Source organism: Typopeltis vanoorti, chromosome 15 (assembly GCF_054136105.1).
Source record: "Typopeltis vanoorti isolate ZY-2024b chromosome 15, IOZ_Tvanoo_1.0, whole genome shotgun sequence".
In the NCBI taxonomy this organism is placed as follows: Eukaryota; Metazoa; Arthropoda; class Arachnida; order Uropygi; family Thelyphonidae; genus Typopeltis; species Typopeltis vanoorti.
In genome coordinates, this window is record NC_143563.1 from 4,396,597 (window position 1) to 4,413,145 (window position 16,549).

Below are 16,549 nucleotides of genomic sequence, written 5' to 3' on the forward strand. Positions count from 1 at the left end.
GCTCAGATTTGGTCACCTAGTTTTCATTGTGATGTGGAAACACTAGAGAGGGTCCAGAGACGAATAACCAAGGTGATATCAGAACTCTGGAGTGTTGGTTATGAAGAGAATTTGAGAGAATGTGGATTACAGAGGATGGTGGATAGGAGGAAAAGAGGAGATATGATAGAGACCTTCAAGCTAATCAATTAATACAAAAGAAATGATGAAAAGAGTGGATGTTAAGATGAGAAGAATGAGAGGCCATAACTGGAAGTTTTATAAAGATGTGGTGAAGAAGGGTGTGAGGAGTAGATTTTTTATGTGGAGAGTTGTTACTGAGTGGAATGCATTGCCTGAGTGTGTTGTTAGTGCAAGTTGTGTAAATAACTTCAAAGCTCATTATGATAAACATGTTGCTGGTTGAGTGGGCTTCCCAAGGTTGCCAAATAATAATAATAACAGTCTTGCTGTTGTTTTTCCTAGTTATAAATGAGGAATTTAATGAATAAAGCTTTCAGATCTAGTATATAATTTATGGTAATGTATTTTGCCTGCTCCTGGAACCATTCCTAAACATCCTGTCCCTTGTGACATGGTATGATATTCTGCTTGAAGTTGTTGTTACTACACCGGCATCCAAAAACTAAGGAAGAACTATATTTTTACGTCCATTTAAATACAGCCAAATGTGGACATAAATTTATTGCCAACATACTAATAAATTATATTACCAAAAAATGTGTTATACATTTCATAAAAATTAAATTGTAATGTGCTTTTGGCAAAAGTTACAAATTTCTTAAGGACATAGTTAAGGATTAATGTACAGTGCTTACAGAAAACTATGCAGAGAGAAATTTCAATATGGAATATGTTGATTGACCCTGAACTGCGATGCAACTCTCATAATATTGTACTATGCTTAGCACCAAATGATTCGTGATTTCTTGAATCAAACTCGCTCACTGCTTCAGAGCAAGGATAAGGCTTATTTGTTTGTTTTCTGGAGGGGAATTTCGAGCAGCAATGCATCTCTTTATTGCAGCCCAAACATGTACTATGGGATTGAGATCTGGGGAGCATGCTGGCCACTCAATTTGATTAATATCCTCAGTCCAAAAATATCTCTACTACTTGTGTACAATGTGATGTGGCATCGTCATTCATAAAAATGAATTCATAGCTTATAGTACCATGGAACAATCGAACATAATAGTCCATTTTTCCAGGACTTGGAGCTCTGTAAATCCATTTATCATAATGCTTCCCAACACCATGACCCTAGCACTGATGTATATCTCCCTGTTAGGAACATTCCTGAGATGGTAAGCATTGCCACTTTCACATATAGGCAGAGTTGTTTTGCCACAGTTTGTCAAGATATCCACATACCTGTGCTTGAATGGAGCCGGCTTGCATGCTGACTTTTTGTAATGCATCAATTACATTTTATTGTCATAACCAAAAATCTGTCTTCATGCTTCTTGGTAGAGTGATCCCTTAGGAAATGTCTGGAACACATTCCATTGGTTTGAAATTCTGCCCAGAGCCTGGATACAATGCTATGTGAGATTCCAAACTCTGGCAATATTAGTAATTCTGCAGCTTTCTTCAACTATGCAATAATTCTTCCCCACATGATATCATCTAGATGATGTCTTTGAGACATTACAAGACATCCAAGTTTGCAACTTTATATCTTCATAAAAAGAGCTGAATTCAAACACAATTCGCTTAGTATAGACTTTTGCCTTTTATCCTGTTGAGTGCTACCCCTTCACGTGTGCGATTCAAAAATTTGAATGTGTACCCGCTTTCTACTTGAAATCATCAGATATACAAATGGCCACAAGCTGATTCATCTGAATTTGTGGTTGTCATCTTCAGAAATTGTGTTTGTCCTGAGGTCATATTTACCTATACAAGTTGCCAACAGGTGTACCACCTTATTATTGAATTACTCTGGATTTAGAGAAAGATGTTGGAAGTTTATTTTGCACTTGGTTAGACTATAATAATACACTTGGATAAAGGATTAAAGTAAATTTATTATAGTCTAACCAAGTGCAAAATAAACTTCCAAAATTTTTCTCTAAATCCAGAGTAATTCAATAATAAGGTGGTGCACATGTTGACAACTCATATAGGTAAATATAACCTCTCCTATTGCTTCTGCCATAGTATCTCCACAGTTGGGTCTATATAAGGTGGTACACCTGTTGACAACTCGTATAGGTAAATATGACCTCTCCTATTGCTTCTGCCCTAGTATCTCCACGGTTGGGTCTGCCTCCCACTGACGAGACCTCAATAAAGGTCGAAACCGGTCTGGGTAGTGGTCCTTCTCTTAATGCATAGCAGTATACATGTCCGTAAGGAGATATGCTTTGTATTATGGGAGATACTGAGACAAGGAGTGATTGAGAGCTTGGTCCCCCTTTGCTCGGACTTGCCTGGTGTTGCACAGCCTTACCTCAGTCATGAAGATATTTTCAGGCAGAAACTTTGTTTGCTTACACTTGAATAAAGGATTAAACTAAATTTATTATAGTCGAACCAAGTGCAAAATAAACTTCCAACAGCTTTCTCTAAATCCAGAGTAATTCAATAATAAGGTGGTACAACTGTTGGCAACTCGTATAGGTAAATATGACCTTGCCTATTGCTTCTGCCTTAGTATCTCCACGGTTGGGTCTGCTTCCCACTGACGAGACCTCAGTAAAGGTCGAAACCGGTCTGGGTAGTGGCCCTTACCTTAATGCATAGCAGTATACATGTCCATAAGGAGATGTGTTTTGCATTATGGGAGACTGAGACAAGGAGTGATGAGAGCTTGGTCCACCTTTGCTTGGAGTTGCTGGTGTTGCACCACCTTACCTCAGTCCTGAAGATATTTTCATGCACAAACTTTGTTTGCTTACACTTGGATAAAGGATTAAACTTAATTTATTATAGCTCAGAGGATTACTTGGATGCTGAAGAGCACACACATTGACAAGTAAAGATAAAGAGATTGTTATCTCTCTTTATAAGGCTATGATTCAGCCACATGGTGACTACTGTGCATGCACAGATTTGGTCATCTTGGAGATCAGGAGGTGGTAGAGTGGATTCAGAGATGAGTGACCAAGCTGGTGGCAGGTCTGTGGAATGTTCCATATAAGAATAGATTGAGTGTGTGGGGGTTGCAGAGTTTAGCTGACAGGTGGAGGAGAGGGGATACGAGAGAAACTTATAAGTTTACTAAAGGGATACTATAAGATTGAACAGAAAAGAAATTTTTCAATACATGGGGAGAAGGGGAAATCAAGGGATCACAATTGGAAGTTGTTTAAGAGTCTGATTAGGAAAGGTGTGCAGACTAGGTTCTTTACTTGGAGAGTGGTGAATGAGTGAAACTAATTGCCAGAGGTGGTTGTAAGTGGCCCAACACTGAATAGGTTTAAGGAAATGTATGACAGGTATTGTGTTAATGGATAGAGTGGGTCTCCTGCAATGAGTAGAAAATGCCTGATCAAATGAGCTATTGGTAGATCCATAGCTGCTTATTTTTAGTTGAGAGGAGTGAAATGCAGCAAGATCATCAGCTGCTTTACCCTTTCTGCAACAGGATCCACATTCCTTTGAAAATCATTGTTTTCTGTTTGGATACTATTTGACTGATTGTGATATTTATGTTACTATGCACTTTTTTGTAGCTCTCCATTGACCTTCACTTTCAGATAAGCTTTCCTCAGTTCACAGAACTAACATTCGGATGATGTCTTCTTTTCTGGTTCTGGTTGTTTAATCAATTTTCAACACAGACATGCACACACACACACACACTACATTCTGTTTTGTGTGAATATCCCAGAGTTTATGTGTGACTTGTGTTGGCACATCAACAATGAGCTAGACTACTTTATATATTATAAATGGACATGTAACTATTTCTGACAAAGCAGAGGATCCTGCAGATGAAGAGAGTACCTAATGACCTGGCCTCTGATTCTACAAATTAGCATGCTGCTGTATGCAAGATCTTCCTACACATTTCTAATTAGGAACTTGTATATTGTTAGGAAGGAAAAGTTCCTGAAGGTGAAGAAGAAGAATATCATCAAGACAGAGTAAAACTTCTTCAACAGATACTGACTTTGATGGATGCTGCCAAAAAGTTTGAAGATGATATGATGATGATACCTATATTTGAGGATCAGGGGTAACTGGTTTGAATTTCTTTGTTAGATTATATTTCTTTAAATGAATTTTTATGATATTTTGTTATCTAGATTTTTCTTTTCTAAAATTTATGAAGTTTTATTTATATTGGATTACTTGAACTTGTGACCAACATTAATTACTTTTTCTTTGAGATCTGCCATCATGCTGCACTCGGGCTTTTTTTTTTTTTTTTTTGTAGAAAAAACATAAGCAAATTAAAAAGAATTATTATTATTGTTGTTATTAGTCAGATGCTGAGTTTTCATGAACATGGGTTAAATAATAATAAAAGAACACATTTTAACACGTTCCTAAAAATTCACTATCTGGCTATCTTTTTCTTTGTCTTTTTCTAATGATTTTGGCTTGTTTCAGTTATTGCCACTTTCTGACTGACTAATAATGGCAGGTATTTTGTGTTATGTCTGTAGATGCTTCTCTTCGCACACAGTTTATCTGTTTAAGAAGGGGGGGGGGGGGGAAACAAGCTTCTACAAGAGAAAAGAAAAATAAAACAACAACAACAAGAAAAAAAAACTTTGTACCTTAGTAAGAGACTACAAGACAATATGTAGATAACATGATCTCTGTTTGACTTAAATTTTTCTCTCACACATAAATATTTTACTCCATCAGATTTTCTTTACTGTTGCAAAAGAAAATAACAATGTACAATAATCCATGACATTGTTGTCACTCTTTTTCAGAATAGGAAACCTATTTGCATGAGTGAACATCTGTAAACAGTTATTATCTCTCCCACACCGGTATAGTATAGTATAGGTGTATGGAGGAGCAGAGTCCAGGATGAGGCAGGTGACCAGTAGTGTACCTCAGGGTTCTGTGCTTGGGCCATTGTTGTTTAACTTGTATATAAATGATATAGGAAATGGCTTGAAGGGAGATATTCAGTTGTGTGCTGATGATGCAAAGTTGGGTAGCACAATAAAAAATCAAGCTGATGTTGAAAGTTTGCAGGATGATTTAAATAAGCTGGTAGAATGGGCAAAAGGTAACAGATGTCAGGATGTCAATGTGGAAAAGTGTAAAGTTATGCATTTTGGGATTAAAAGATTAACCTTTTAATCTTTATTTTTTTTTATTTAATTTAAATTTAATTTAATTTTATTTAATTTAATTTTATTTAATTTTAATTTTAACCTTTATAAAGCGTTGATACTTCCACATTTGGATTACTGTGCTCAGGTCTGGTCACCTGGATTCCTTGGAGATGAGGAGGCTATGGAGAGGGTTCAGAGAAGAGTGACTAAGTTGGTGAGTGATGTAAGAAATGCTCCCTACATTGATAGATTGAGAGCTTGTGGATTGCAGAGGTTGGTTGATAGGCAGAGAAGAGGGGATATGATAGATAGGATTGATGCAGGGGAAATGTTTCAGCTGTGTGATAGTGATGGAAGAACAAGAGGTCATCCCTGGAAATTAAAGAAGAGTGTGGTTAACAAGGGTGTGAGAACAAGATTTTTTGCCTGGAGGGTGGTGAATGAGTGGAATTCATTGCCTGACTTAGTTGTGAGCTCTTCGTCTGTAAATGAATTCAAGAAGAGATATGACAGCTATTGTTTTGCTAGTTTGAGTCTCCCACGATGAGTCTACTGACTCCATGGAGACACTAGTAATAATAATAATAATAGTATAGTATAGTATAATAAAAACTTCAGCAAACAGGCTCAGAACCATATACTTCTGTCATTTGCTCAATAATTTTCCTTCCTCAGTACTTCCAACTAAAGTATATCCATAATCATCTTAAATATTTGAGGTGCTTCTGAAATTTAAATACAATCTCCACACAACTGTCAGTTACACATGTAAAGTTACTCCAGTATCTACTCAACAAAAAACCCAGAACCTGAATACTCTGGGTTTCAAGGCATACCAGCTTTTTAGTATACTAATTCTTTGCTGCAAGTTATGCACTGTCATGATTTAGCCAATTCACACTTCTCAGAGAGAGAGACAGCTGATATCAATCACCTTTAAAATGATCACAAACTTATCTCTGGTTGCTTTCAGAGTGGGGAAAAGAAAAACACTGCAGTTTGAATATAAATAAAAATAATGATTATTATTATCTGACCTTCACGGGGTCAAAGGGCTTGTTGCGAGAGGTCCACACACTCTATCATGCAAAAAGATCATTGAACCATGCCTTAAACCTATTCAAAGATTTTGCACGATAGAGTGTGTGGACCTCTCGCAACAAGCCCTTTGACCCCATGAAGGTCAGATAATAATAATCATTATTTTTATTTATATTCAAACTGCAGTGTTTTTCTTATTCTACTATGGCAATGTATTCTACTTACTAATCTCTTTCTCTCTCTCTCTCTCTCTCCATGCAAAAGAACCTACTTCCAACTCTCTTACTCACACCCTGCTTATATGGCTTCTAGGAATGGCCTCTTGTTTTACACTTGGCTTCATCATAGTCCATTCTCTCTCTCTCTTTCTTTCGTCTGTCTATTTGCTATCCCCCTCCCTTTTTTTTTTCTTTTGCCGAGATCCACCCATAATATGACTAACTGGTAACAAACAAAGCATATCACTTCACACAATTAATTAGAAATATAGCTGTAAACATTTTTATTATTGAAATATTAATTATCATATTTATTTTTCTCATTTATTATAGTTGTTAAGCATGAATCCCACTCTCAAACTTAAGCTTTTTTTTTTTATTGAATCCTTATTCAACACTTGTTCTATTTGTCAATAATCATATAATTAAAACTTAACTTTAACACTGCATAGTTTTAGGTTTGAGGCTATGCTGTGAAAGGTCAATTTGTTTAGGGTAAAAGGGGTGATTCTTATCTTTTTTTTTTTTTTTGTCTTAAAATAATGAACGGTCAATGAGTGGTATAATAGACTTTGTGTTTCCTAGAAGGGACCTCCCGTGATGAGTCTTTTGACTCCATGCAGGCCTGAATAATAATAATAAGGGTTTTATAGTATATTATTACTGATTTTCATGTTTTTTTATTATACAGGGGAACCTCTACTTATAAATTTTCATTTGTACAAACAATTTGTATTTATGAACATTGTACAGACTAATAAATTGCAACTCTTAATTCATTTTATGAATGCAGCTCCCAATACTTACAAACATTTTCATTGCTTCAAGTTTGCTGACATTTTGCAGTGTGCAATAGAATATTTTTATTCTGATAATTCCATCCTCTTCCAAACCATGTCGAACATACTTCAGTTACTGAACATATTCCATTTGTTTATAGTGTACTTGAATTTCAAGGATGATAGTTTGAGATTTGAGCTGTGCTAAAAAAAAGTGTTTTTAATTAGTTTATCATGTGGTGTTTTATCATAAATTGTGCTGCATTTTTTTCAGTTTGGATACAAGTGTTCTGCAATAGTGTTGTTGTTGTTTGAATTTTTTTGTTTTTTATATTGTGTTTTGCTACTTGTTTGTTCATACTGCTTCTGAAAATGACGTCCATAAAGAAATGCACATCAGCATCACAGAAGGGTTTGGTACAAGGATCGAGCTCTGCCTTGGATTTTTCATGGTGGATGTTTTGCGAAAATTGCTATGTGTATATATTGAAAATGTGAAAATTTTCTGAACTGTTTGGGTAAATGAGAAGAAGCAAAGCATTAACACATGTGAAAAGTGTCTTGATAGATTAGAGCGATTAAAAATGGTAGCAATAGTTAGGACCGTATTAGAAGACCTTAGACAAGAGTTCAAGGAGTGGTATGATAGACTTTGTGTTTTCTAGAATGGGCCTCTCACATTGAGTCTTGTGATCTCTGGAGATCCTGAATAATAATAATAATAATAATAATAATAATAATAATAACAATAACTATCTTAAGCAGCATGTGATGGAAGCAACATGAGGTTTGTAAGTGTTGGATTTGGTGATATCCTCACAGGATGTGGTTGTGAATGCAGTATCGACACTGGTACCTGTTGGTGATGGTGATCACAAAGCACAGGTCTGAATGGTAGTAAAACAGGAAAAGGTTGTTAACAGGAAGGTATACATGTGGACTGTAAGGTTGGTTATTATGAAACGCTTCATAGTTAACTGCCATCAGTATAGTGGGTTGATGAGTGGTGCAGAAATGATGTTGACAGTGCATGGGAAATGATAAGGCAGTCTGATATAAGCAGTGCATAACTGTATACAAAGAATTTAGTGAATAAATTAGAGTAGGAGTGAGATGGATGACTAGTGAAATCAAGCAAGCAATGTGGTAAAGTTGTTATAGAAGAGGTACAAGTCAATTTGTAGCAGTCAGATGCATGAAGAATATAAATTGTAGGCCAGAAAGGTGAGTATGGTTAAAAAAAAAGTAGAATATGAGAGGAGACTGGCTAATCAGATGAATGCTAATCCAAGGGAATTATGTTATGTGGCAAACAAGAGGAAAAATAATTATGTCAGGTTGATGGTGGTGGATAGTTATGATAGCAGAGTGACCATTGTAAATGATATAGTGGAATTATTTAATGAATTCATCAGTGTATATCATGTTGGTGTGAAAGATGCTGTGCAATATGTAGAAGAGAAGCAAGTATTCAGGTCATTCCAAAAGTAATGTCATTTTTAGCAGTAAGTTTTGAAAAGATATAAAAGATAAATCACTTGCTAATTTAATCAATAACATTGTTCTTCCAACATTGTGAAAACTTCATAATGCCATTTTTATGAAATTCAGCAGGTGTGAATGCAAAGAAGTTGTATAGGCTCAGTTTTAGTCCCTTTAATGTATTTTATTGTTTTTCATTACTGAAATGTTGCAAACTTTGAAATAAGTGGTAATCTGAAGGTGTGAGATCAGGAGAATATGGAGGATGTGAAAGCTTTTCCCAACCTAGTTTCTCAATCTTGGTATAGGTGATTTTTGCACTATGATGGTATGCTTTATCATGATGAAAAACAACACCTTTTTGACCAGAGAAGACCTCTTTTCTTACAGTTTTTCATTCAGTCAATTGAGTTGTTCACAGTATACTTTAGCTGCGATTGTTTGATTTTGTAGCAAGAGTTCAGAGTATATAAAATTAGCCATATCCCGCCAAACACTTGACAAAACCTTCTGAGGGTGAAGGTCTAGTTTTGGCTGAGGTTTATCCTCTCTCCCTGAACTGTCATCAATGCTTAACATTATTGTAGAGCATCCACTTTTCATCACCAGTGACTACACGACTTAAAAATGGAGATTGAACCTCTCAAGAATGAAGAGTAGTGCAGATGTTGACATGCTCTCTTAGATTGTTGTTTGTCAGTTCATGAGGAACCCACTTGCCAAGCTCAGACACTATTCCAAGTTCTTGCAAATGGCAATGATAGTCGATGATGATAAATCAAGATCTTTTGCTAAATTTTCAACAGTTTTACACTAAATCTTTAACAGTTGCAATGCTGTTTCTTGCAATAGCAGCTTCCAGCATATCATTATTGAGAAAGACAGGGCAGACAGAGCGAGGGGAGTCTTTCAAGCTAAAGTCCTCTTGTCGAAATTTTTGGAACCATTGCTGGCACTTTCACACATTCAAAACATTATCACAATGCAATTTTGGCACGTTTTTACATTATTGCCTTTTTTGAACTCATAAAACATGATGTGCTCTTCAGTGACTTCCATAGTAATAAAATGTTCTTATGTGTGATGTTCTTGCAAAGTGGAATTCCTTAGAATATAAGGAATAAGCTAAGCTGAGGCCGCCTCAGCTTAGCTTATAAATCTTTAAAAATTCATGTTTAGACAAGCTGAAACACCTTTGAACAAGTACATTATAAAAATGACATTACTTTTGGAATGACCTGATGTGCAAAAGAGTTAGCTATGCCCTTGACTTGGTTATTTAATGAAAGTCTTGCAATGGGGAAGGTTCCTAAAGAGTGGAAAGAAGGAAAAATGGTAACTCTCCACAAGCGTGGTTCTAGGACAGAAGTATCCAATTATATGCAAGTCTGTATATCTGCAATTGTGATAAAAGTGTTGGGGAAATTGGTTAGGAGTAGAATACAGGATTGGATTGATTGACATAGCATTCTCTATGATGGTCAGCATAAGTTTGTGAAGTGTAGGTCCTGTTTTTGCTATCTGCTTACATTTTATGATGAGGTGACGAATGTGTTGGATAAGAGAGATTTATATGTGATTTTCTTGGACTTTGCAAAGGGGATTGATAGATTTTTACATGACAGACAAGTGGTGTGCCTCAGGATTTTTGTTCTTGTGCTATTACTATTTAACTTATTTCTTATTGATACTCATGAATTGACTGATGAATTTGCATCATCAACAAATGTTTGTTCATGATGCAAAGTTAGGTGGAATTATCAGGAGTATTGCTCTTGCATTCCCCACAGAAAGATATTAATAGACTTTTAGTTTGGACAGATGAGTGCGATGTAGTTTTAATATTAACTATGTATTGTATTGGTGGAACTGTGCTTCAGGAAGTGGATGAGATTCAGGATCTTGGAATGATGGTAGAAAGTGGAATGACAGCTGAGTCAGGCAATGCATTCCACTCATTCACCACCCTCCAAGCAAAAAATCTAGTTCTCACACCCTTGTTAACCACACTTTTCCTTAATTTCCAGGAATGACCTCTTGTTCTTCCATCACTATTATACAGCTGAAATATTTTCCCTGCATCAATCTTATTAAAACCTTTTAGTAATTTAAATGTTTCTATCATATTCCCTCTTCTCTGCCTATCAACCAACCACTGCAATCCTCTCAATCTATCATTGTAGAGAGCATTTTTACATCACTCACCAACTTAGTCACTCTTTTCTGAACCCTCTCCACAGCCTCCTCATCTCCAAGGAATCCAGGTGACCAGACCTGAGCACAGTAATCCAAATGTGGAAGTATCAACACTTTATAAAGGGGAATAATAACCTCTTTATCTCTGGATGTTAGTGTGTTCAATAACCAAGTAATCCTATGTGCAATCTTGGACCTTAGCAATGTGACCTCTGAACTTCATCTCCCTATCCACCAACATCCCCAAGTCCCTAGCCTCATCAATCTCTTGGAGTATCATTCCATCAATGTGGTACACAGCTGGTAATCTTTTAATTCCAAAATGCATAACTTTACACTTTTCCACATTGAAATCCATTACTTTTTGCCCATTTGCCAGCTTATATAAATCATCCTGCACACTCTCAACATCAACTTGATTTTTTATTGTGCTACCCAACTTTGCATCATCAGCAAATAACTGAATATCTCCCTTCAAGCCATTTCCTATATCATTTATGTACAAATGAAACAATAATGGCCCAAGCATAGAGCTCTGAGGCACACCACTGGTCACCTGCCTCATGAGCAGAGTGATATCGAGACGCTGTAGTTTTGGTATTCAGAGGAGGAAAATAGGAGTTATGATAGAGACCTTCAAGTTGACTAAGGTATTTTACCAGATTAATATAGCAGGAACTATAAAAATAGTGGATGATGAGATGGGAAGAACAAGAAGGTATCTCTGGAAGTTATATAAAGATGTGATAAAGAAAGGTGTGAGGAGTATATTTTTACATGGAGAATTGTTGATGAGTGGAATACATTTCCTGAGTGTAAATGATTTCAAAGTTCAGTATGATAGACATGTTGCTGGTTGAGTAGGCTTCCCATGATGAGTCTACTGACTCCATGGAGGTTACTGTAATAATAATAATCATATTTTGTTTTGGTAGTGAATTGATATTTGTAATATGTTTATGCCAGGAGAGATTTTCCCAAGAAGAGCTTTTGTAGTTGTCAAAAATAAGACTGGAAGAAAAGGATTCTTCTTTTTTTTTTTTTGCAAGAAATAAGACAGGACTGAGTTTAGCTAGCATTAAAATTAACAAGGATATCAGTACCCCATTGAAGAATGGTTGAGATTAGAATTTAGGTGGTTGAAGTTGATACTCTGAAGTTTTGGTGATTTGTATAGTGTTTGGTTTGTCAGTTGTAGGGACAGATACAGTATATTTTAACAGGAGAACTGTGTATTAGATTTCCAGTTAACTACAGGTCATTGATGCATAGATAGAAGGCAGTATGTGAAGGAACAAAGCATTGTCAACCTCCAGTAATCAGTTGCAAAATTTGGGGTTAAAGATTTATCCACATTACACATAAGGTGTCCAGACAGCAACCTGAAACCCTTTTACAGAAGTCAGCACACTGTATGATAAAAGCTTAAAAGTCATATGTACCAAACCTGATCACATGCCTCAGAGATATCAAGAGTAACCACTTGAGATTTCCAAAAAAAAATTTAGGTAGTTGAAGTTGAGTCTTCAACCACCTAAATCTTAATGAAAATTAAGATTTAGGTAGTTTTAATCATGAATCTAAATCTCATTTATTAGTTGAGAAACTTCAAACTAGAAGTTGATTGTGGATGTGTTTTTTTTCTATTGTTTTAGAAAGAACTAAAGTGAGTAATATGGCAATTCTGAACAAGTTTAAAGTTTAGACAAATTTCTTTTGATCTTTATCTGGTGAAAGATGAAAGGGAGCTATTGAAGGTTGTGTGTTTGGAATGGTAGGAGGATATTTAGCAAGTTTGTCTGCAAGAATTTCATTAAAAGTAAGAACCCAGGAGGCTGGTTTTTTCTCTAGATGATGCTGCAGTAGGACAATTTGAATACAAAATGTTTAGAAGCAAAGTTCAGCAAAATTTACATTAATTATAATTATTATTATCATTTATTATTATTACAGGTATCTCCATAGAGTCAGTAGATTCATTGCGGGAGACCCACACTAGCAAAACAATATCTGTCATATCTCTTCTTGAATTCATTTACAGATGAAGAACTCACAACTAAGTCAGGCAATGAATTCCACTCATTCACCACCCTCCAGGCAAAAACCTTGTTCTCACACCCTTGTTAACCACACTTTTACTTAAATTCCAGGGATGGCTCATGTTCTTCCATCACTGAAACATTTCACCTGCATCAATCCTATAAAAATATTTTAGTAATTTAAATGTTTCTATCATACCCCTCTTCTCCACCTATCAACCAACCTCTGCAATCCACAAGCTCTCAATCTGTCAATATAGGGAGCATTTTTTACATCACTTACCAACTTAGTCACTCTTCTCTGAACCCTCTCCTCATCTCCAAGGAATCCAGAGGTGACCAGACCTGAGCACAGTAATCCAAATGTGGAAGTATCGACGCTTTATAAAGGGGAATAATAACCTCTTTATCTCTGGATGTCAGTGTGTTCCTAAACAACCAAGTAATCCTATATGCAATCTTGGACACCTTGGCAATGTGTACCCTGAACTTCATCTCCCTATCTACCAACACCCCTAAGTTCCTAGCCTCACCAATCTCTTGGAGTACTGTTCCATCAATGTAGTACACAGCTGGTAATCTTTTAATCGCAAAATGCACATCTTTACACATCTAATAGCATTTACAAGAAACTATACATAACTACCACTTGGAAATAATTCGAGTTTACGGCTTTTAAAAGTCCTTTTATAATTAGTTTTAGGTATGTCAGTAATTTGCAGTATAAACAGAAAAGGATTTTGATGAAAGCCAATTACAACTTCCCTGGTTTTATCTCTTGAACAGCCTTGACACACATCTTGGAGAATTATGTCTTAGATAAAGATGATCAGAATTGTTTGGATTCAAAGACAAGTAATACAACCAAGGAGGAACATGCAAATCATGAAGATCATCCTTAGCATTCTTATAATGCCAGACAGCTTGTGAAGAAGAGGAATTATGTGTGTTTCTCAGTGGGAGGAAAAATATCAACACTAGATTGCAATCTGCAATATTATTATTTCATGATACCTCCAAGGAGTCCAAAGCCTCATCAAGGGATGTCACCTATTCTACAACTCTCCATCTCCACCAATTAATCTACCAACTACAGTGAACTGCAACTACCATAATCATCTACATCAACACCATCTACTTCCCACCACCACACTACTACTAGTATTTTTTTTTGTCTGTAAATTGCGTGCATTCTGAAGGATGTTTTGTCTGTATGCAGGATGAAAAACCCAAGTTTCTTGGGGGAGGGGGTACCTTCTTCCTCCATATGAGATCACCTAACTCACCTTCAATTGAAAAAAAACCATATAACGATTCCTGCTGTCATGATGAGAATCGAACTTAGGCCTTTTCCAATGAAAGGTGCAATGACAAACATTATTATTATATCTGAGCCCATCTTAGACAATGCAAACTTTTTCATACCACTCCTTCAACCTGTTCGCTGTCCACTAGGTCAGCGCTTCCCAAACTGTAGGCCACAGCCCCCTTGAGGGCCATAGGTTTTGATGAGGGGGAACCATGAAATAATGAAAACAAATTTCAAATCTTTTAAGACTAAGTAGATTTTTTTATCTTAAAAGAAACGTATTTAATTTTTATTATTTATTATTTCTTTTTTGTTATTTTTTATATTTTTTAGAAAAAAATCACAGATTGGTGCGGGTTCACAAATTTTGCTTCCTGCGTATTTTGGCACTTAATGAATATTAGTAAATATATGCTTATTCATTTAAGTTTCATTTCAAAGCAAAAATCTAAGAATTGCATTTTCAAATATTTCATCTGATATTGGTGTGGCAGTATTGAAACACATCCTTCACTTTAAGTTGTTTTAAACTTCTTTTATGTTTTTAATTCTTTCTTTATTACTAATCGTTTTACGTTTCATGTGCTTGTACTGCAAATGTACCATAACAATATATCTATATATAAAAATATGAGATAATGTGACATGTAAAATGTGTAAGTAAGATGCTAAATATATATTATTTGCATTTGATTTTTGCAATATTTGCTGTGTATGTTTTGTATTGAATATAAAACTGAGAGGAGACCTCCACATAGCCTTTAAAGGAATGCGGAGAACCGATCAGGGCTTCTGACCTAATGTCCAATCCTCACCTTCTCATGGTGCACCCTGTTGGGTATCTATTTGGATACTGAACGAACGAGGATGGGCTGGCAATTTGGGATTTAGCCGACGAAATTGTATTCTTATTGGTTAAACCAAAATAAAAAAATGATGGTGCAACATGACAAAATTTCATGCCGGCTGGGGCGTCGCTCAATTAAACAAGGCCCCCGTTGTTTTCGCCAGGGAACCAGGGCGAACAGCAAAAAGTCAGCTACTGGAACAAATCTGAAAACAAACCCCAACTCAACATCACCAGAGTTAAAGATCAGTACTATCAACATAAGAAGCCTGAATGGCAAAGAAATGGAGCTAGCTGAGGAATTAGATTAGTACCAGATCGACATAATAAGGGTGACTGAAACAAAAAAGACAAAAACTGGTGAGATCTTTCTGAACAATAAATACAGAATGTTATATTCAGGCAATGACAATCAAGGGAAAGAAGGAGTAGCCATAGTATTCAACACAAAATAAAAGGCTAATCTTCTTGAATGGCAGCCAGTCTCAAGTAGAGTGAATTGGGCAAATATCAGAATGGGGAAGGAACTGGGCAATGAGATTTATTTGTGCTTATTGTCCCACAGAAGGTTCTACTAAGGTAGAAGTGGAGGAATTTTTTGAGGCTTGAGAAAAAGCAACTGACATAACGAAAAAGGAAAAGTTGGTCCTTCTTGGGGATCTAAATAGCAGAGTAGGAAATGATTTTTCAGACATACAAAAATATTTTGGGAAAATTTGGAGAAAAGAGCAAAGCTAATAATAAAGGCGAATATCTGTTGGATTTCTGCTCAGCACGTGGGCTAGTTATTACTAACACCATGTTCCAACATAAAAATGTGCACAAATTCACATGGAGAGAAGAGGCAAGGAATAAGAAAAGTCTCATTGACTATGTTATTGTTGATAGTGATGTTTTCTCCCTGGTGCAGGACACCAGAGTGTATAGAGGATTTGAAATTGGAAGTGATCACTATTTAGACTTGAGCAGAATAAAATTGAATTTTATATTGAAAAGAATAACATGTAAGAAAGTTTTAAAGCGAATAAAAGTTGAGCAGCTCTCAGACGTGAACTGTAGACTAAAATACACAAAGATTATTGAAGAAAAAATGAAAGAGTTTGAGAACATGAACCAAACCTTGGAGATTCAGGGCAAATTCTGAAGAAAACATTGATTGATTGATTGATGAGGTCATCTGCAAGGATAAAAAAATCAGAACTCCCTGGTGGACACAGGAAGTTAAAGAGGCAGTGAAGGAAAAGAAGAAAGCATATCAAAAGTTCCTGTCAATTAAGTCAGCTTGTGCTCTTAGAGAATACAGAGACAAATGCAAGAATGCTAAACACTGTGTAAAACTAGCTAAACAAAAGTCATGGGAAGAGTTTGGCAAAAATATAGAAAATAAAT

At 35.9% G+C, this 16,549-nt stretch overlaps 1 protein-coding gene across 1 annotated transcript in view; it reads left to right on the forward strand.

Moving 5' to 3' along the window:
• The window catches only part of LOC150098316 (cilia- and flagella-associated protein 157-like), a 244,966-nt gene that overhangs the window by 195,495 nt on the left and 32,922 nt on the right, over positions 1 to 16,549 (forward strand). The window contains exon 7 of the mRNA XM_090405146.1: positions 4,047 to 4,186. Within this exon, the coding sequence (XP_090261272.1) occupies positions 4,047 to 4,186 (140 nt within the window). The remainder of the gene's footprint in view (positions 1 to 4,046; positions 4,187 to 16,549) is intronic.